The sequence below is a fragment of the Mobula birostris genome, chromosome 6 (genome assembly GCF_030028105.1).
Source record: "Mobula birostris isolate sMobBir1 chromosome 6, sMobBir1.hap1, whole genome shotgun sequence".
NCBI classification, from domain to species: Eukaryota; Metazoa; Chordata; class Chondrichthyes; order Myliobatiformes; family Myliobatidae; genus Mobula; species Mobula birostris.
In genome coordinates this window covers 42,491,704-42,513,539 of record NC_092375.1, presented here as the reverse complement: position 1 = coordinate 42,513,539, position 21,836 = coordinate 42,491,704, and the positions used below count along the sequence as shown (strand labels likewise).

Genomic DNA, 21,836 nt, shown 5'->3' with positions numbered 1-21,836 from the left:
TGCTGGTGTTATTTTATGGTTTTGCATTTTTGTTTAATTTCTGTGACAATTATCTAACTCGCCTGAATTCGAACAAAACTCCCGCCGAGAAAATCCAGCTTGTTCCCAGTGCTTTTTGATTTGCATAATGCAGGGCCACAGAAGATAACGTGAAGTTGTTCCTGAAACATTAAATTGTTTCTGCTTTACTTCTCAAACGCTGCTCTGCTCCACCTCAATGTAGCAAGGGGAAATAGAAGCACATATGAAAATTGACCACGGAGGAGCTGGAAAACATTGACATAATGTGCAGAAAATTGATGTTTCTTCACAAGTTGTGCTAGCGAGAAAGTAGTTGCTAAACTATTTGTTGTCAACCATCATCAATGTCAGATATGGGCGAGGAAATTTAATAAAATTTTTATTTAATGTGTTTCGAATTGAATTTCAGGCCGATGTGGCAGTATGTGCCAAACGGTTAATCCGAAACACTTCAGCTCCATGTTAAACATAGCGCGGAATAGACGGATGAACGAAGAAAAGCGTTTCTAATTTAGTTGCCCCGAAACTTTTTGAATTCTGCAGTAGATAAATAGGAGCAGTATTTGATCGGCGTCCATCAAGGTGTTTAGTGGAGACAAAATGTCCAAAATGTACGTTTTTTTCTCTCTCTTTTGGAATTCTGCTGGCATTGGATCCTGGTTTGTCATGGGATTTTTGTCTGTCATTGGATCCCGGTTGCTAGCTGCGATTCTATTGGACGGCAAGGTTTGACAGGCATCCAGACCTCTCCCCTGCAGTAAAATGCTGCAGAAGTTTGCATCAATCAGCCTGGGGGGAGATGACAGAGTGGAGGCTGAAAGTGGACTAAATTCAATAACTGCTCTCCTTTCGCCAGCAACATGCTAACTGGGACTGTGAGAGATGTAACGAGCTCTGGACCTCTGTAACCCTTGTGTCTATCAAGCGCTCAATTTGCAACCATTATTTTAATATTTTTTTCAGTTGGAAACTGCTGCAGTGAGTGGTCACTGCCGCCTCTCAACCACTCATATTGGTGTCTTTGAAGGGAACTTTAGGGTTTGCTTGTTTCTGGACGATCCCTGTTCGGGCGATGAGTGAAAGGAGGCGATCGGCAGCTGCCCTCAGTTCGAGGGCGCACGCCTTCTCGGTGGAAGCGCTGATCGGGACAAATAAAAAGCGGAAAATCCAAGAATGGGGCGAGAAGACCATGGAGCTGAGTGTGGACAGTATAAACCCGGATTCGGAGCTTGGCGACAGCGTGGATTCAAGCCAGTGTATGGAGATCAACTCCGGTTAGTGTACAAATAAAAACAGGCATCTTCAACGGCACTCTCCAAGCGCCAGAACTCACCAGCACAAGCGTGGTTGTAGATCATTTCTCTGAACCAGAGAACGATCAATCGGAAGTATTCCTTTCTAAAAAAAAAATCAGCTCCCCTCCCCAGCCTTTTATTTTCCCTGTAACAGTTTCGCAAAAAAAATCTCTCCCGTTTTTCAGGGGCACAGGTTCTTAATGGGATGGGGAAGAACAATTGGTTCTCTATTTGAAAAAGGAAATATATAGTACTATTTGAAAAATCAAACTCTGCCACCAGCCTCTGCTTTAAGACTTTAGGATCAGAGGCCGTGCACGTGTTGCCCGCTTTCTCGCTCGTTTTAGTCTGCGGCCGGACTGCTGTTTCAAGGCGGGTAGAACCGGGCCACAGTGAGCTGCCTATTTTGATTGCCGTTTAGTTGGCTCTTCCGTAGAGTGAGAGTTAAAAATATTGTTCACACAACATTAAGATTTCAAAACTATCCCGCATTCCCTCGTAGTGTTACTAGTTTCACTGCGCAATTTTCTACACTCTGGCCAGAGTCTCACTACTTGGCGGATTGTTCAGCGAGCCGCGAGTCCAACTCTGTGCCTGTTCCTTAAAGTTGAAGAGACCAACTACCTTTTTTTTACCGCGCCCAGTCTGAATGGCATTAACACAGTAATAGCCCGAGTAATGCCGAGCGTGAGCGAGCCGCACTCTCTCACCAGTCTTCATACACTCGTTAACTGTCCTCCCTAGGTTTTGTGACGGTCCCAATGTAATAATCGAACTCTACCCCAAAAAGGTTTATGGTAACTAAATCACCTCCGAATCTACGAAAGATATTTGAACACTAGTCCCAAGAAGATTGAATCATGGTGCTTATTTTATAGAATGACGTAAATAGTTTGTAATTAGATTTGGTTCTATTTTAGCGTTGCGGTCCTACAACATGTTTTAATTCTATTTTATATTTTGTTGCTAAAAAGAATTACAAATGCTTTCTGTGTTACATTCGAGATCATTCAGGAATACAAAAGCACCCACCGCTCTATCTAAATGTAAGACGGCTAAGAATCGCTCTTTGGTTAGGAGTTCACACTACAGACTGGGGGTGAAGTACCATGTCCGTTTTAGCGCGCTGGTTCCACCGCCAGCAAGTCACACAATCCACTAGGAATAAAATCTCCCTATTCCTCCCCCACAACACGGATGGGTATTAAAACATTTAGGATTTAGATGAAGATAATGAATTGAAAGAATGCGGCATGCGATCCCAATCGAAATAGTGTAGGTAAGAAAGCCAGCACGGCTGACCCACACATTAATGTGATGATGCCGGCCCTCCACCAGCTACTTCCTATTGACTGTTACATTGAATTGTAAATGTAAAATCCGCCTGTAGAAATAGCCCCAACTCGGCTTATCTTGGTGCTTCACAAAATAGTGACGTCTCCTTTGGTCCTTGTAACGTTTTCAAGGGATATGGAGACGAGAGGAGATAGCTGACAGTGTGCGGGATACAGGTAACCGCAATGAAGCGACAGGTGCTTGGGCGGCCGACTGCACCGGCCGTTTGCTAGCTTGCGATGGCGATGGATATTCGTGGATTAATGCTGGTCCCCCCCTTAAAAAGAAAATAGTGTTGTAACTTTTATAATTAAATCCGAGTATAAATAAACAAAGCGCTGAGCGCACCACTTCTCGCTGACAGGGAAGCTTTGGGAGTGCGTTGGAAGATTGGGCTTTTCGTGGCTCTGCTCTTTCGACCTTGGTGGGAACGGGTGTTGCTCCTTGCAAATGGTGCAGTGCTATGATTCCCTGTTCAATTAATTGGAAGAATACACCTCGCTGTTTTGACAGTCGATTAATTCAGATCCGAAATTTAAAAAATACCAAACACATTTCAAAGTACTGGAAGAGCTTTATTATCGCCCGAAATTGGGAAGCTATAGCTTTTCAGCAAAAGGCTCTTCTGACTGTTATTCGCCAGTGATATTTCGTAATGACACACCGAACATTTCTACTTCAGTTTGCTGTTAGGATTAGATTGATCTTGTTTTTTTTTAAAAAAATACTATTAACATTCCATTTCGGGTTTCTCTTTATATTGGCAAATCTGTCCCCTATTCCCACCACCCACACACACACACACACACACAGACACACACACAGACACACACGTTCGTATAATGAATAAACTGGGGTTTGATATCCGAATAGTCACCGGGAGGCATTACTTTCAAGTTGTGAAAACGGGCAGCACGAAACAAACGCAAAATTAAGCGAACTGTTAGCTCGAGCATCTGCTGCTCAATACAAAAAAAAAATCTTTAAGTTTGAAATCCCTTATTCATCCCTCGGTGGACTATTTTCTTTGGCCGTTTAATCCAGGTATGTTTCTGTGTGCACGTTCTTTATAAATATAAGCCTTTATGAGTTATTCATATAATGATACTGGAGCCTCAATCACCTGTTACTGAGAATGATTCACGAATTGCAGTTGCAGAATCGTTTTGTACTTTCAGTATTCAAGTCCTACCGTTGGCATCTTTCTCTGTCAGCAATAATTTTGAACATACCCGAGGTTTATTCTAATCTGGTAGATCCATTTTTTTTGGTAATTGCGAGGTGAGAATGTATTCAAAGATTCAAAATGTACGTGGGTAGGTATTTGTAAAACATACTTCATAGAGCACGTTCTTCCTCCTTCACTGGAACGGACGGCATAGAAAGCTTTCATCAGAAAACGCATTTTACATTTTCGATCTAGTTTGTATCCGAAGAAGGGCGAGCTTGGGAAGACGTTTTGTACTTTACATATTGGAGGTTGCGACCAATATTTTATTTTGAATGTTACTGAAGCTATTGAATGGTTTATTGAGCATCTCCAATTATAGCAAATATCGTTTCACTCTCAAGCCCAAGAAACTTTGAAACTTGATGATTCAAAGACAATTTATTTTAAATACTTAAGCAGGCCCCGCATTTCAATTTCAGTTTTATACTTAGGAGGAACAATGTCGATGATGCTATTTTTTTTAAATCTGTCTAATATCTGGATTAGGTTTGTGCTTCATCGCTCAAAGGAGACTTGCGTGCGGTCAATGTGATAAATTTGCAAAGATGCTTTAAGTATTTGGAAGCGGACAGTTTTATAATGCATTTCTTAAAATGAATTAAATGGACTAAAATAATATCATTTATATTTTCAATATAATCTTTGTAGAATATTTCCCACTTCAAGATAGAGATGCGGTAGTGTAAAGTCTCCTTTCCTGTGTAGCAATTAGAAGGCACCATGGATATATTCATTTATGTTATGCTAGAACAGTCAGTGTTTTTTGATAAGCGTTAGAAACCATTAGGCATCGTGAACCAACGCGATATCTTAGAAGATACAGCATGCAGTTTCAGTATAATTCGGTCATGTTGACTTGTTTCTAAAGTGTATTAACTTAAGAGGTATCCCGTTAGACAGAGCTTTGCGATTTGAATTATTTTGAATGTAGTGTTTAGACAAGAATAGCGTTGCAGTTTGTAAATAGGTTGTTAGAATTTATCAGAATTACTTCCAAGGGTTGTTGATAACATTTCTCACAGATTGCTATCGTTATGTTTTTTGTAGTTGTGAGCTGGGGGTAGTATTTTAGAAAATATTGTAATATGAGTTTAAAATACGACATCTTTGTACTTCATTCAAATTATTTTGGATGAGGATGTAATTTGGGCGAAGCTCTTTCGCAATGCTGGAGGAGCATCTCTGCATAATTTGGTAGAAAGAGCAGAGCACTAACAGCTATTTAAGACATTGACACAATATTTGGATTCTGAAGTTTTATAGTTCCTCTGCAACTTATCTTTAATGTTTTACAAGTGCTGTTCAATAAGAGGCAAAATAGTGAAGTGAATGTAACGCATCAGAAGAATTTCAATGTAATACTTCAGAACAAGCTGAGATTTGATTTCTTTGCTTTTGAAAACAATATTATATTGTTACAATAATGTAGAAAAGGTCATCTTTCACTTCCACTTGTTAATATCGACATGGATATATTTTATTCTATAAGCATGTTTCATCATAGAGACAGACCAGTAATTTATTTAAAGACGCAGTTTATACTTCCAGTGCAAAGCTTAGAAAATCTAATATTTTAAGAGGAGTGAGGTATCGAAGAATTTCTGCTTCCAGTCACTGTGACATTTAGCAATTGCAGAAAAATCTGTGTGCGACAGGGCGAATCCAGAAAATATGGGAATAATGGAAGGTGCAATTATTGGATTTGAATCCCATAGAGTTTTGATGCTATTGACTATATCGCTTTCTCTTTTAACGTTAACTTCTGTACCTTCTGGCATTTTGCAAAATACTCACAACAAAAATGCATCAGGTGCACAAGGCAAGACCTCCCACTATCTCCTCCCACGCACATCAACACAAATTCTGTTTGAAAAAAATGCTTAATTGAAAATTTACCCCAATAATATTTTAACAACTTTTGATTGTTTGTTGATTTTCAAATGATTTTAAATGATTTGAAGAGAAATATTGAACGGATGTGCAACTGATATTTCTTGAAGAGTTAGGACCATATGCTTACACTACAGAATCTAAATTCAGCTCATAGCATCTTGGATTTGGGAAAAGCAATTCAAGTACAAATCGTTGGGAAGTGTTTTAATCAAGGAAGTTTATTACATAGGCATTAAAAGGTAAAGACAAAAAAAATTCTGGGCAGCCTAAATAATTTTATATTTAGTTCTGAACTGTTTTCATTTTCAGTTCATCTGGAGATTGCACATCAGATTTTTCAGGTTAAAAGTATAAAATATAAAAACAATAGCTTGTAGTAATTTGTATTCATGTGAGGGTGCAAGTAAATTACAATATATAAATATATATAGACACTTTGTGTCATTTTATTCTTTACCCATTGGGAAAATCCTGTCTGCCTGATAGCAATGGATATTACAGCACAGTTAATCATCCCTTAAACAGAATTTTATCTATAATAGTCCTTAAATATTGCCATTGTATATATTTATTCTAAAAATAGGAAACATCTTTGATATAAATGTTTAGCATTAAAAGAGGCAACAGCAAATTATGAAAATAATCAATATAATATTTTTAAAAACTTTTTAGAGAATTATATATTTGAGGAGGTAGTAGCTTACTTTGATGTCTTATATTAGTTGGTGTCTTATTCAGTTTGATGTTCTAGTGAGAAAATGATTATAATTTTACCACAATAATTTGGTGAGAGCAGCATTATTTGGCAAACCACAGAGATTTAAAGTAGTTTTAATCAAATACTTTACAAGATGTTCATTGCCCTCTTTATGGTTATAGCTATACTGTGTACCATGCACAGCCTTAATTTATCTACAGCCTTAATTATTTCTGAATTCCTGCAAAAAGCTTCCTTCAGACTTTAGCATCAGAAGATCCCACTAACCATCTCAAGACATTTTTGATTGTTGGTTGAGAGATGAAGAGGAAAAGCAGGCATCAGTATTATGAACAACATATGCAAAACACTGGAGGAACTCAGCAGGCCAGGCAGCATCTTTGGAAAAGAGCAACCAGTCAGCATTTCAGCTGAGACCCTTCATCACGACTCAACCCAAAACATGGACTGTTTACTCTTTTTCATAGATGCATCCTGACCTGCTGAGTTCCTCCAGCATTTTGTGTGTATTCCAGCATCTGCGGATTTTCTCTTATCAGTATTATGAATCATTTGGAAGATGGTACCTCCAAAGAATACAGTTTGTACTTGATTGCTAGCTTTGCTTATGATCTTTATACATAGTTTTCAGATTCAGCTAATGATTAAATGAGCCGCACAGAGTTTTATTTTGTAATTGTATTGTCACCTTCTGGAATTTATGTTATTCTGATTCCTTCCTATACATATAATTATAAGATGAAATTAATCTTCACTACATCAGTCATAACTCTGTTGTTAGCTTCAGTCCACTTCCACCAATATTTTGGAATAATCATATGTTGTTTCTTATGTCCTTCAATGGCATCATCATCATATGTATATCCTTGAAAAATGGTATATTCTAGTCATCATCCCATCTTTCCAATTTATTTAGAAATGTTCCTGTTTGGTCTGATTGTTTCAGGTTATTTAAATCCCACCAGAACCACTGCTTTTTATTTAATTATGACCTGAAAAGTTCAAACAGATTTATATCTGACCCCAAAATTTTTAAAAAGCAGCTTTTGCACTTCCCTGTGGATTTCTGGTTGCAATCCATGTTAGCACTACTGTGTTCATTTTAGACCATGTCAATTATGACTCATTTGAATTATAGTTATCTCTGACTCAGAACATTGTGGGTTAAAGTTCCATTTCAAAACTTTAACCTAATACTTCAGTCCATTACTAAAAGTACTGGAATATATTCTGTTCTGGTGCTTTCCTTGAAATCAGATATCACATATCTACCCTCTGGCGAACAAGTGGATACAGTATCAGCTCCTCAGTTAACATTACTGATGACAGATTAATCATTGTCTCATTTTTATTTGTGGAACTAAAAATTGGCTGCATGAATTGCTTGCCGGCATTTTAACAATAATCACACTTTAAAAAAATCATTCTTCAGTTGGCTGCATCGCAGTTTGGTATCCCTAAGGCCATGGAATATTCTTTATCAATATATCTCTCTATGTGTTTCGTTATCCTCTTTTCCAGGGTATCCTCTGACATCACTGTTAGTCTATTTCCTGTATCATCCTTTCAACAAAAATATGCAATTTTGTCTGTCCTTCTGCCAAGTCAGAGTATGATGTTCAGAGTTCAGTTCACTTTTAACAAAATTCTGCAGCATCTAATGAGCAGGAGGTAGGCCAGGTCACTCAATTCAACAGATGTACTTTGTTCAAATTCGATTTTGAATGCAGTAATTGATTAAGTTCTGTTAACTTTCAGTCTGAAGTTACTTAATGACCTGTCTTTTTGAAATAGATTAGTTTGCCTGGAGTCTCATTAGTGAATTTGTCTGAAACTTCCAGAGACTTAATGAGTTTAATGAAAGTTAATGAGCTAAATGCGGTAGAAATGCTACATAAATATGGGGGGGAAATTAATTTAGCATGGTACTAGTAAATTATAAATGATTTTGTATTGCTTAAGGAATGTTAAGCTTAACAACTATTGTAAAAATAAATATATTAGTATTACTGCATGTTCAATTGCTGTTTCATATGTATATTTGTCAATTACAGTTTAAAAAACAGGTAGACTGGCCCTTCCTATATCATAGGGGTCCCTAGAATAAAACCAGCAGCTGAAATATATATTTTCTGAGCTTTGCTGTTATGTTATCCCGACTTCATTCAAACTTTTAGCTCAAGTAAATGAAAACAATCGCTGGAATATAGCAGACAACAGCCCATGAACAAAAGTAATCTAGAGTATGAATCTAAAAATATCTTGAGTAAAAAAGGATGAAAGAAACCCAAAATGTGGCAGTCCCAATGCACCTTCTTAAAAATGTGTTTCACATTTGTTACTTTCAAAACTTCAGGCTTTAATGCTGTTTCTAATAATCTTTTGAAGCAATGACATGACCAATTTCCCTAACCATTTTTTTAGTATACTTGTATTGGTCAATCCAGCTTTTGTACTTTGGTTTCCTTTTGCTCTCTTGGCCTATCAAAGACTGCCCTATCTGTAATTTTCTTTATGGTTTCCTCTTTCTTCCTCCAATGTTAATGCTTTAACTCAGCCTGTCTAAAAGTGCTTTGGTCAGTGAAATAATTTTGAAGGGTAGTAATGGAAAAACAAAACAAAGCAGACAATCTAAGCACATCAAGGTTATTCCGAAAATTAGATAAATGTGTTTGGTGACAATATGATACAGTTTGCAGGATGAATGCTCAGCAAGCCATTAGCAAATCAGTTGGGTTTTCACAAATGCTTGACATTTCTCATCCTATTCCTTATCATTGAGCCTTATTCTGCATTCTCCTTCTTTACCTTGTTGTTATATAATTAGATACACATAAAAAAAATTAATTTATGTGGGAATTCTTTTACCCTTCCATAATAATTTTAGTGAAAGACCCTCGAACTTGGGAAAACTTTATAAAAAATTGTTCCATTTCACTACAGTTTTCTTGCTCTTCTGCCACACTATATGGACAAATTGAAGATTACAATGGCTATTCACCACCATGATAATAAAGCACTTCTTCTGAGCCATATTCACTGTATTATTTAGGTTGTACCCAACTTAAAGTTTTCCTTGTGTTATCCATATATTATTCATTTGTAATCTTTCCTTTAATTCCAATTGTTTCCTTAACTTACCTCCCAAAATGCTGGAGGAACTCAGCAGGGCAGGTAGCATCTATGGAAAAGAGTACAGTCGACATTTCGAGCCGAAACCCTTTGGCAGGACTCTCTGGTCTACTGAGTTCCTCCAGCATTTTGTGTGCTTTGCTCGATTTCCAACATCTGCAGATTTTCTCTTGTTTGCCCTTAACTTACCTTTCCATTTCCCAAATCTGCCTGTTTACATCAACATGCGCTCCTCAGATACAGTAGAAATAACCTTCCATTGTGTTCATTTCCTTTGCTGTGTATTGAGCTTCAGTTTTCAACTTCGAGATTTAGCCAAATTGTCTGACAAATGCTTGGGTGAATTTCTTAAACATTGAACCCATGCAACAGTTCAATAGCACATCTAGGATTAAGCTTTCATTCTTCTTCAACTATATTTTCCTATCTTTCCCTGGCAGATTGAAGTCACTGCAAATAGTTTGTTCACATTTCTTATTTGTCCACATTTCTTATTTGTCCAGAACCTCCAGGCCCTTTCCTTCTCCTACCTTCCTCTATAAGAAGCCCATTGTTTATTTCTTCCTATAATGACTCTTATCTTTTTAAAAGGTGAATATACAAACTCTATAGCCTCGTCACCAAGGCAATCAAGTTATTTTTCTCCAAAATTAAACCAACATGCTAATTAACAGTGTCCATGTTAGACTTGTCCTTCTTTTACTTCTCAGTCTGTCTGCCACGGGTTTATATGAAACTGGTAACAAGCCTAGAAAACTGCAGGAGGCTTTAGCAAAGTTCCTGATCTTTTGTTTTTGAAGGCCACATAATGTCCCTCCGCTCTCTCTCTCTCTTGGATCAGATGGATTCACTTGGTTCTGTTCCTATCTATCCAGTAATTGCCAAAGAATGAATTGTGATGGATCCTGTTCCTTTATCTTGCTGGGTCTCCCTGTGACTTGTAACTGTCAAGTTGTATTTCCCATGCAGCATCACTCAAAAGCAGAATGTTAGCTTTATAAAAATTATCGGACATCCATCTTTACTTCCCTACCACATTGCTGACCCCTCTGCTTCCTCTGATTTGCCACACAGCTGGTTGAGTATTGAGTACTGTATAAGCAAAAATGCCTCTGGTTAAATGGAGACCACTGGCATTGTCTTGGATGTGCCACAAACTCTATTCCATAACGATTGGTTCCCTCTCATCCCACTGTCTGAGGTTGAACCAGGTTTCTCACACCTTTTGAATTTAGTTTGACTTTGATCCAAGCTTCGAGCACATATCCTTTCCAGCACCAATCCTGCCTTCTTTCACACATGTGGAAATGCTCATCTCTATACTTACTTCTGATTACAACTGCTGAGTCATCCACAACTATTCTAGTCTTCTTCTGGCTTGTTTGCCCAGGAACATTTTAGTCTAAGCTCATTTGTAATTCTGGGATTTCTGCTATACATATCTTGTCTGGCTACTGTGCCTGAGCTTACTGGCTACATTGGACCTCAGGCTAGCAACATCTCAAGTTGAAAACTGCCATCCTTGTGTTCAAATCTTTCATGCTCTTGACTAATCCATGGAAGCCTCCAAGATTTCTGTGCACTTTCAATTCTGACTTTTGAAGATTCTCAGCTTTATTTCTTTGAGCTGTTTATTTTTCAGAATGTGGACATTGTCAGTAAGAATTGCCCATCCTTAATTATCCTTGAGAATATGGCAGAGCGATTGTAGCCAAGTTCATTGCCAATTGAAAATGAAAAAAATAATTTTGAGGAGGGCATGAAGTACCTGCAAACCGAGATAGATGAATTGCATCAGTGGGCACAGATTTCCCAAATGGAATATAATATAAAGAGGTCTGGTCAAGATGAAGACCAGGAACAGCACCTGCTCTTCAGAATGTGGGGAGGTTTGGGGTTAATTCACCTTGATATAAGGAGCAGAAAAGGGAAATTGAAAAAGACCACAAAATGCTATTGAAGAGATGATCAGGGTGTCCTTATACATAAAATACAGTAAGTTGGTAATGAGATACAGCTAGTAATCAGGAAGACAAATGGAATGCTGTTTTATGTTGCAATGGGATGAGGTATAGAAGTAGTAAAGTCTTGTTCCAACCATACAAGGTCCAGTGTGTCCACCCTTGGAATACTGCAAACAATGTTTTTGTCCTTATTTAAGGAAGGACGTACTTGCTTTTGAGGCGGTGCACAGAGTATTCACTCAGATCCATGGGATGAATGTGTTGCCTTAAGAGGAGTTGGAGCCTAATCTCATTGGAGTTCATAAGAATGAGAGATGATCTTATTGAAAGCTAGAATTTTGGCTTGCCAGTGTGAATACTACACTTTGGAATAGTGCTACTGTTACATTCTACCCTCTCTGTTAATACAATATACACCTGCTATTTCTTGCTTAAAGCCATTCTTTATTCTTTGTAAAGCCTTTGCATCCTTCTCATTATTTTCTTTCCCAGCCAGCCCTGTTTTGTCAACAAACTTCTGTTCACATTACAGTCTATCCTTATATTAAGTCCTATAGATAGCAACTGGAGAAGGGCCCATTACTGATCATAGTGTCCATGAACCCAGATAACAACTCCTTTTTTTCTGTAGTCCTATGAAGGCTCATTGCCTCTCCATAGTTCTTCCAATTTTTTATAGTTTTGTTTAGGATTTCCAGCATCTTTGCTTCAATGTATTCCTATTGTTCTGATGAAGTGCCAGTCCAGAGATGGGACTAGGTAGTGACACATAGAAACAGAGAAAACCTACAGCACAATACAGACCCTTCGGCTCACAGTGCTGTGCCGAACACATACTTACTTTAGAAATTATCTAGGGTTACCCATAGCCCTCTATTTTTCTAAGCTCCATGTACCTATCCAGGAGTCTCATAAAAGAACCTATTGTATCTGCCCCCACCACCGTCGCCGGCAGCCCATTCCACGCACTCACCACTCAATGTGTAGCAAACTTACCCCTGACATCTCCTCTGTTCCTACTTCCAAGCACCTTAAAACTGTGCTCTCTCGTGCTAGCCATTTCAGCCCTGGGAAAAAGGCCTCTGACTATCCACATGATTAATGCCTCTCATCATCTTATACACCTCAATCAGGTCACCCCTTGTCCTCTGTCACTCCAAGGAGAAAAGGCTAAGTTCACCCAACCTATTCTCATAAGGCATGCTCCCCAATCCAGGCAACATCCTTGTAGATCTCCTCTGCACCCTTTCTATAGTTTCCACATCCTTCCTGTAGTGAGGTGACCAGAACTGAGCACAGTACTCCAAGTGGGGTCTGACCAGGGTCCTATACAGCTGTAACATTACCTCTCGGCTCTTAAACTCAGTCCCACGATTGATGAAGGTCAATGCACCGTATGCCTTCTTAACCACAGAGTCAACTTACACAGCAGCTTTGAGTGTCCTATGGACTCGGACCCCAAGAAATCTAAGCAATGTTTTGTGGATTCCTCACATCCATTTCTACGTATTGATGGCTAACCAGATAACTAACTATTTGGAAAGGAGCAGATCACTATGTTTTTCAACCATGATGAAATATGAGGAAGAATTAAAGTGCTAAAATCACATTCAATCGAAAGTTAGGAGTGTATAATACCATTTAGTTTACAAAAACCCGTACCTACCTTGTCCTGCTCGCTGGAGATCATGGGTGGCCAACCACAACGCGATCAATGACTGCCTGTCTTCAAACGCGTTGCCTCGGGGAATTAAAGAATTACAGTCAGTGCAGGGGAGTTAAAATGGAGAAACGCAACGACTTGAGACGTATTTGGACCAGATGCCTGAGGAACGTTGCGTATGCATGGGTGTATGAAAAAATATATATCTCTGTTGAACACTGCTGGCATTTTATTTCTGATTATCATCTCAGCCATTTTAAAGATCTGGCCGTTCTTTTTTTACATCTAAAACATCTTTGTTTTGCTATCCATTAATATAATCTTACAAAATCAAAAGGAACTGCAAAAAGGAGTGGAAAAATCGTGAGCTAGTATCAAACAAAGAAATATAACATTTGTGTTCTCTGTTGCTTCTGGGGACCCGGTTATATCTCCTCCGGGCGCTTATTTTAGGATGACTATTCTAGTATATTGCAGCCCTAATGCAACCTGGAAAAGGACAGATGAAATGGGCTTGGAAACTGTCTGATACCGCGAGACAAACACCGTGTAGAGCCTTCTAAAATACTAGGTGATGCCCTGATTTTAATCATCCCGCGTTAAACTTTGCTTGGCAAATTTTGGAAGTGAAGAGCTTCCGGAAATCTCTCAAACGAATTTCCACTGAACTGTGTGGATGCTGTCAGGAGATGTAACCCTCGCGGGAGCTTAACATTGGACTCTCTTCGTAGGAGTGTTTAATTAGAGGGGTGACGATAAACCGGAAAAGATATCATCCCTGAAGAAGGGGGCAGAGTTTGTCATCGAAACGTAGGTTATAATCGACACCTGTACCCGGCAGGAAGTCCGAGATGAATTTATTCGTCATTTACGCTGGGAAAGCTGCATTAAATGCTGGGAAACCACATTAAACAACGTGAAATAGAAAACGACTGGAGTAACTAATTTATACATTCATCGTACCGTTACTTTGAAAACTCATACAGCAATAGAGTAGATCTTAGCGGTTTTCCAAACCTTTCGCACGTCCTGCAAATTTCTGTACTGCTTATTAATTCCTAGTGTAAGGCCTAAAACAGAAGGCGGAACTCTGACAAGATGTTTACGAAAAAGCAACGAATAATTCTTAGTTCATCATCAGGACGAGGATGTAAAACCTCTCGTAAGGCTTTCTTTGTACACAGTGTACTAAAGACGAGGTAAAGACTAAATACGTGTATGCAGATAGAAGGCCGCACCTCTGCGTTAGTGAATGTAGCTGACTGATTGCATGTAATAGAGGTTGCAAGTGGTATTCGAAATTGAATTAAATATATTTGCTAATATATGGCCATATCGCGACTGAACTATCAACTCCGATGCATACTGGCAACAACATCTCCTCAGCAATCTCCATCAGCACAGGTGAACCACAAGGCTGTGTGCTTCGCCCCCCGCTCTACTCGTTCACACTGTGTGGCTGAGCACAGCTCCAGTGCCACATTTCAGTTTCCTGCCGACAGCGTTATAAAAGGTGGTGTACAACCAGCATCTTGAAAATCTGGCTGAGTGTTGTAACAACCTCTTACTCAATGTCAGCAAGACCAAGGAAATGATTATTGACTTCACAAGGAGGAAACCAGAGGTCCATGAGCCAGTCCTCATCAAAGGATCAGCGGTGGAGACGGTCAGCAATTTTAAATTCCTCGGTGTGAGTATTTCAGAGGATCTGTTCCGGGTCCCGCACGTAAGTGCAATGACCAAGAAAGCATGCAGCCCCTCTAATTCCTTAGCAGACTACGTAGATTCGGCATGATATCTAAAATTTTGTCTAACTTCTATAGATGTGTGGTGGCCAGTATACTGACTGGTTGCCTTACAGCCTGGCATGGAAACATCAATGCCCTTGAACGGAAAATCCTACAAGAAGTTGTGGATACGGCACAGTCCTTCATGGGTAAAGCCGTTCTACCACTGGGCATGTCTACATTAAGCGTTGTCGTAGGAAAGGAGCATCCATCATCAGGGTCCCCACCACCAGGGACATGTTCTCTTCTCGCTCTCTTTTTGGAGCCATGAGGGAACTCACACCACCAGGTTCAGGAACAGTTACTACCCCTCAACCAAATGGTTCGTGGACAAAAGGGGATAACTTCAGTCAACTTCACTTACACCATCATTGAGATGTTCCCACAACGTATGGACTCACTTTCAGGGGCTTTTCATCTAATGTTCTTGATATTTATTACTTATTTATTTATTATAATTCTTTCTTTCTTTCTGTATTTGCGTAGTTTGTTGTCTTTTGCACACTAGTTGAACGCTAAACGTGCGATCTTTCAATGATTCTATGATCATTATTATTCTATTATACGGTGACACATATCTACTTTGATAATAAATTTACTTTGAGCTTTGAATTAATTTTTAAAGCCTTCAAGGTGAGAATACTCCTCCCTGTATTTTTACGGCTGTTCCTGTACGGTAGTGAGTTGAGGTCCATGTGTATCTGTATCTGTATGATGAGCATTCAGAACACTGGCCTGTCTAGTTCAAATCCAGTTTAGCTGGCAGATTCAACCTTTGAGAAGGCTCGAATAAGGAAGTTGTTGGGTGCGAATGGACTGTGTGAATCTGAGATTACGGCTACAATGTAACAACACTATCAGAGTAAAATAGGACTGATACAGGAAGGTGTTGGATATGGTAGAGCCCTGTGGGTGTTGTAAAACAACACAGCTTTTTCTTCTCTGGCAATGAATTCTGAGGACATAGCCTGCATTACGTAATATTGTACTGAATAAAAGTGAAAATCAAAATTCACACTTAATTTTTTTAACTGCTGGCTAAAAGCCGTGAAATTCCAGATTTTAAATCATTCTCTGCTGCCACGAATTTATTACAGTACATGTGTGTATAAACTCTTGCGGCATGGATTTTTAATATCCTTGTTGGAGTGTTACAAATTTCCTTCAGTTCTCAAAGGTGTTTTAGATTCGCAGCATTTTGTGGATGGGCGTTCATTTAAAATAAATCCCCCCTTGGTTTGGCTGGAATCCTGTTGGTAAAATGGAGACATCAGCATTTAGGGGCTAGTCCAGTCTGCCCCTGGAAGTCCATATGTCAAGTACTTCCTCCGGGGAAGCGGTCTAAATGGTCCCTAAGGTCAATTTGAGGTTAATTATTGTTGTTGTTGGAAGTTTTCAGAAAATAGCAGCTGCTTGGCCCAGCTACTAGTTCTCAACCGCCATCACGGGGCGGGGGGGAACAACAGAGAATAATTAGATTTCTTTTGTAGAAATGTTCACCTGATTTGTTCACATATGATTCCACAGGTGTGAGTCCCATGCAAAATATAATTCTGGACAATGCTCAACAGCAGTTCAAAAATGTTCATTTGCACAATGAACATTGAATTTTAACGTTTATTGGTGCACTTGGTTCCTCTGCACGCCTTGTGGCGCATCGGGCCGCAAGTGCCGTTTCTTGAGCGTTTGTCTGTATTTTACCAGGTCGAGTCGCTAGCTTGGCGCTCACCCAGCGAGGATGGAAAACGTCCAAGCCGGATTTGGTTCGAAATCCGGTGCGAATGCCACTACAACACCGACCGGCATTGCATTTGGATTGAACAAGTTAAATTAATGACAATAAGGTGCAAATGAATTTATAGAATACATGGATTCAGTCAGGATGCTTTCCCTGCCTTGGGAGTCCAGAACAGGGATGGCAAGCACAGATAGGCAATCCTTCACATAGAGGGTAGTACGGTAAATCTTTGGTTATTCAAAACAGAGGTCAACGATTTCTGGATATTGAAGGAATTAGAGAAAGCATAAGAAAATAGCACCAAAATATGAAGTCAACCATGATGAAGGGGGAGTATACTGGAGGACTGGAGGACCTACTCCTGTAACCATTTCGAATAGTTTTCTTTTAGTTACTAGGATGTCAGTAAATATAAAGCATTTGTGCGTATTTCCTTCACATTATGTAACTAATATGTCAGTATTGGTGTAATCCACTTTTCACAAGAGAAATGACCTTTTTCATATATTTATTTATACCTTTCCTTGCGACATATAACAAAGTCATTTAGCACATCAAATCAACAGTGATCTTAGGGAACATTTGCATGAATTGCATTCCCCAATTATTTTCCCGTGACTATGCCTTAACACATGACCTTTGACACGGCACTGTTCTACTGCCACCCACTGATACTAGGAGCAATTGTGATAGTCAATTAACTGAAGGACTAATACTTCCTCAGGATGCTGGGAAAATCTTCTGAGGGAAAGGGGGGAGCATCGAAACTCTGCACAGGCAAGGTGGCACCCAAGTGTCTAGAAATGTAAGTGTCTACGTTACTTGAAATACCACTGTGCCATCTTTTTTTTGTGTGTGTGTAGTACAAACGTAAATATTCACTTTTAATGCCTTTCATTCACTGGAAAACTGATTAATATTGACAGATTGGGTTAACCCTTCCCCATCTGCCTTCAACTTTCTAATGGTGTGCACTATTCAAATGACTACCCAATAGCAAGTGGCAATTGTCTGTCAGCATCCATCTGTAGGGGCGAAATAGATCTAATGCTGTTCACAGAGAGGCGTACTGAACAGCACGTTTAAGAGTTGTTACTGCCTATTCTCACCCAGAACATGTGCAATGTCTGAAAACGTATTTAAACAATCGACCCCACAATAAAACGCAAGTAGGGGATCAGGGGGATTCAGCTCACCAGAGCAGCAGTTTATTCATTGATTCACTTTCAGACCGTGTCTCAGCCTGTTCCATAACTCTAAACTTGGAGAAGACATTTCCTAAACTTGATTCATGATTTTTCTTTCTTAAATCTTGCATGGACATTGTATTTCTCTTCATCCATTTACCAATTTTCTTCGTATAATTGTGCTTGTATAGATCATATAGATTTTGATTCAGTGCATATTTACCTTCTCAAGTCTGATAACATGACACTCATGCTCCTGAATTCCACAGACATGGACTGTTAACTTGAAGCATAAGAATGAAGTCCTACTGATGTAGGTGACTTTAAGATCAGGTAGAGGCAGGTTCGATTTTCTCATTTAAAAACATTGGATAGGTATATGGACAGGAAAGGAATGGAGGGTTATGGGCTGAGTGCAGGTAGATGGGACTAGGTGAGAGTAAACATTTGGCATGGACTAGAAGGGCCGAGATGGCCTGTTTCTATGCTGTAATTGTTATATAGTTATATGGTTATAAGATGTTGGAAAAGATTTGTAGCTCGGGTTAAGGATGTTGTGGTTGAGTGGCTTGGCAGCTTAGTGAGTCACTCAACAACAACAGCTGTAGGTAACTATTTAATATCAAGTTGGCTTGTTATTTAAGATGATTTACTAATGTCTCTCAGATAACTAAATTTGCGGGTCTTCTCAGTTTGACCGATACAATATCATGGTATATGTACTGTACCAGATTGAAGCTTCTTTGTCACATGTATGTCAAACCTTACAGTGAAATGTGTCATTTGCATTAACAACCAACACACCCGAGGGTGTGCTGGCAACAGTCCACAAGTGTTGCCAGATATTCCAGCACCAATATAGCATGCCCGCAATGCACGCCAGAACAACAGAACACAGCAAGTGACAAAACAATAACAGGAAAACAAGCCCCATTCTCCCTCCTATCCATGCACATACTGTCCCTTAACCCCTGAATCGTGGGTCTTCTGCAGCCTCTGGCTTCCAACAGACTTGGACTCACTCGACTTCTGATTCACCACTGGGGCCGTGATCCTTGCCATCGATCCCAGGCCATGCCAATTACTGAGCTCCTGGCTTGCCACTGACGGGATGCCAAACACTAGGTCTTGAACTCCTGTCTCACCAGTTCATGAATGCAGAGGGTCATCAGAACTCGTTCCTCACAGAACTCCTGACTCCGGAACTCGCCATCAGCTCACTAACCTGGGGGAGGGTGTCCACTTTCTGGTGGCCCAACATCTGACGTCCAACCATGGATGTCCCACGTATGCATCACTGGCCTTCAAACATGGAACAGATTTAGAATCTGGCCTGACCTCTAATTCCCCAACATCCCTGTTCTTGAACCCTAAACTGATCCTCAGCTCCCCTCTGTCCCCAAAACCATCCTTACAAAACCTAAAAAGCAATGAAAAAAGCAACAAAATCTGAGCTGCAACTCAGTAGAGGCAGGCAAACTTTATTACAGGTCAGCACACAATACCATTCTTCCTTCATACTAATCAATGCTTCAAAACCTGGGCATTTGTATCTTCCCCTGCAACTGGAACTTTGACTTCCTCATCAGGAGACCACTTAGTGCAGATTGGTAATAAGATCTCCTCGTCATTTACGATCACACTGGAGTATCTCGAAGATGCGTTCTTAGCCCACTGCCTTACTCTCCCTACACGCATGACTGCACAGCTCAAGCACAATTTATAAATTCATCAATGACACCACTGTTGTTGGCAGAACCTCAAATGGAAGCAAAGAGGCATACTGGAGTACTTGGCGCTGATTGAGTGGCGTCATGAAAGCAAATCAACATCAGCAAGGCCAAGGAACTGATTATGGATTTCAGGAAGGGGAAGTTGGGAAAGGATGGATCAGCAGTGGAAAAGATGAGCAGCTTCAAGTTCCTGGGCTTATACCTTTCATAGGATCCATCCTGGGTCCAGTACACAAAGTGGCTCTACTTTGTTAGGAATTTGAGAAGATTTGGTACGACAGCAAAGACTGTTACTGATGTGCGGTGGAGAGTGTTCTGACTGGATACATCACCACCTGGTATGGAGGCTCCAGTGGGCAGCATCAAAAGAGGCTGCAGAGGGTTGTAACTTCATCCAGCTCCATCACAGGCACAACCTTCTTCACCATAGAGGACATCTATAAGTGTCAGTGCCCTAAGACCTTAGCATCCATCACTAAGGGTCCTCACCATTTGGGTGATGCACTCTTCTCATTACTCCGTCGGGGAGGAGGTACAGGAGCCTGAGGACTCCCACTCAACATTTTCAGAACAGCTTCTTCCCCTCCACTATCAGATTTCTGAACAGTCAATGAACAGTGTCACTATTCCTCTTTTGCACTATTTTATTAATTTGTTTATTTACTGCAGCTTATAGCATTGTACTACTATGACAAAACAACAACGTTCATGACATACAGTATGTCAGTGATAATAAACCTGACTCTGACGAAAAAGACACGTACATTCGAATGCTGTTCATCGACTTCAGTTCAGCATTCAACACAATCATTCCTCAGAAACTGATAGGAAAGCTGAGCCTACTGGGCCTGAACACCTCCCTCTGCAACTGGATCCTAGACTTCCTGACTGGCAGACCTCAGTCAGTCCGGATTAGAAGCAGCACCTCCAACACCATCACACTGAGAACGGGGGCACCCCCAGGGCTGTGTGCTCAGTCCATTGCTGTTCACTGTGCTGACCCACGACTGTACTGCAACACACAGCTCGAACCACATCATCAACTTTGCCAATGACACGACCATGGTGGGTCTCATCAGCGAGAACGATGAGTCAGTATATAGAGAGGAGGTGCAGCCGCTAACTGACTGGTGCAGAGCCAACAACCTGTCTCTGAATGTGAACAAAACAAAAGGGATAGCTGTTGACTTCAGGAGGACACAGAGTGACCATTCTCTGCTGAACATCGACAGCTCCTCCGTAGAGATTGTTAAGAGCACCAAACTTCTTGGTGTTCACCTGGCAGAGAATCTCACCTGATCCCTCAACACCAGCTCCATAGCAAACAAAGCCCAACAGCATCTGTACTTTCTGCAAAGGCTGAGAAAAGTCCATCTCCCGCCCCCATCCTCACCACACTCTACAGAGGTTGTATTGAGAGCATCCTGAGCAGCTGCATCACTGCCTGGTTCAGAAATTGCACCATCTCGGATCGCAAGACCCTGCAGCGGATAGTGAGGTCAGCTGAGAAGATCATTGGGGTCTCTCTTCCCACCATTACAGACATTTACACCACACGCTGCACCCATAAAGCAAACAGCATTATGGAGGACCCCACGCACCCCTCTTATAAACTCTTCTCCCTCCTGTCATCTGGCAAAAGGCACCGAAGTATTCGAGCTCTCACAACCAGACTATGTAACAGTTTCTCCCCCCAGCCATCAGACTCCTCAATACCCACAGCCTGGACTGACACCAATCTACTGCCCTCTACTGTGCATATTGTCTTGTTTATTATTTATTGTAATGCCTGCACTGTTTTGTGCACTTTATGCAGTCCTGGGTAGGTCTGTAGTCTAGTGTAGATTTTATGTTGTTTTACATAGTTCAGTGTAGTTTTTGTATTGTTCATGTAGCACCATGGTCCTGAAAAACGTTGTCTCATTTTTACTGTGTACTGTACCAGCAGTTATAGTTGAAATGACAATAAATGTGACTTGACTTGAAAATCCTGGTTTTGATTGACATGTAGGGATGAACATGAGAGCCATATTGATAACATTCCATGCACTCTCCGAAGTAAAATCTGAATATTTTCTCCTAGCCTTATAATTTACTTGATTCTCAGTTGCAACTAAATTGATTTTGTGCAATAAATGA

General features: G+C 40.2%; 1 protein-coding gene across 1 annotated transcript in view; it reads left to right on the top strand.

Annotated features, from left to right (window-relative positions):
• The first annotated feature begins 820 nt into the window (after positions 1 to 820).
• The window catches only part of tbx15 (T-box transcription factor 15), an 88,982-nt gene continuing 67,966 nt past the window's right edge, over positions 821 to 21,836 (top strand). Inside the window, exon 1 of the mRNA XM_072262247.1 lies at positions 821 to 1,295. Coding sequence (XP_072118348.1) covers positions 1,094 to 1,295 — 202 coding nt within the window. The 5' untranslated portion in view covers positions 821 to 1,093. The remainder of the gene's footprint in view (positions 1,296 to 21,836) is intronic.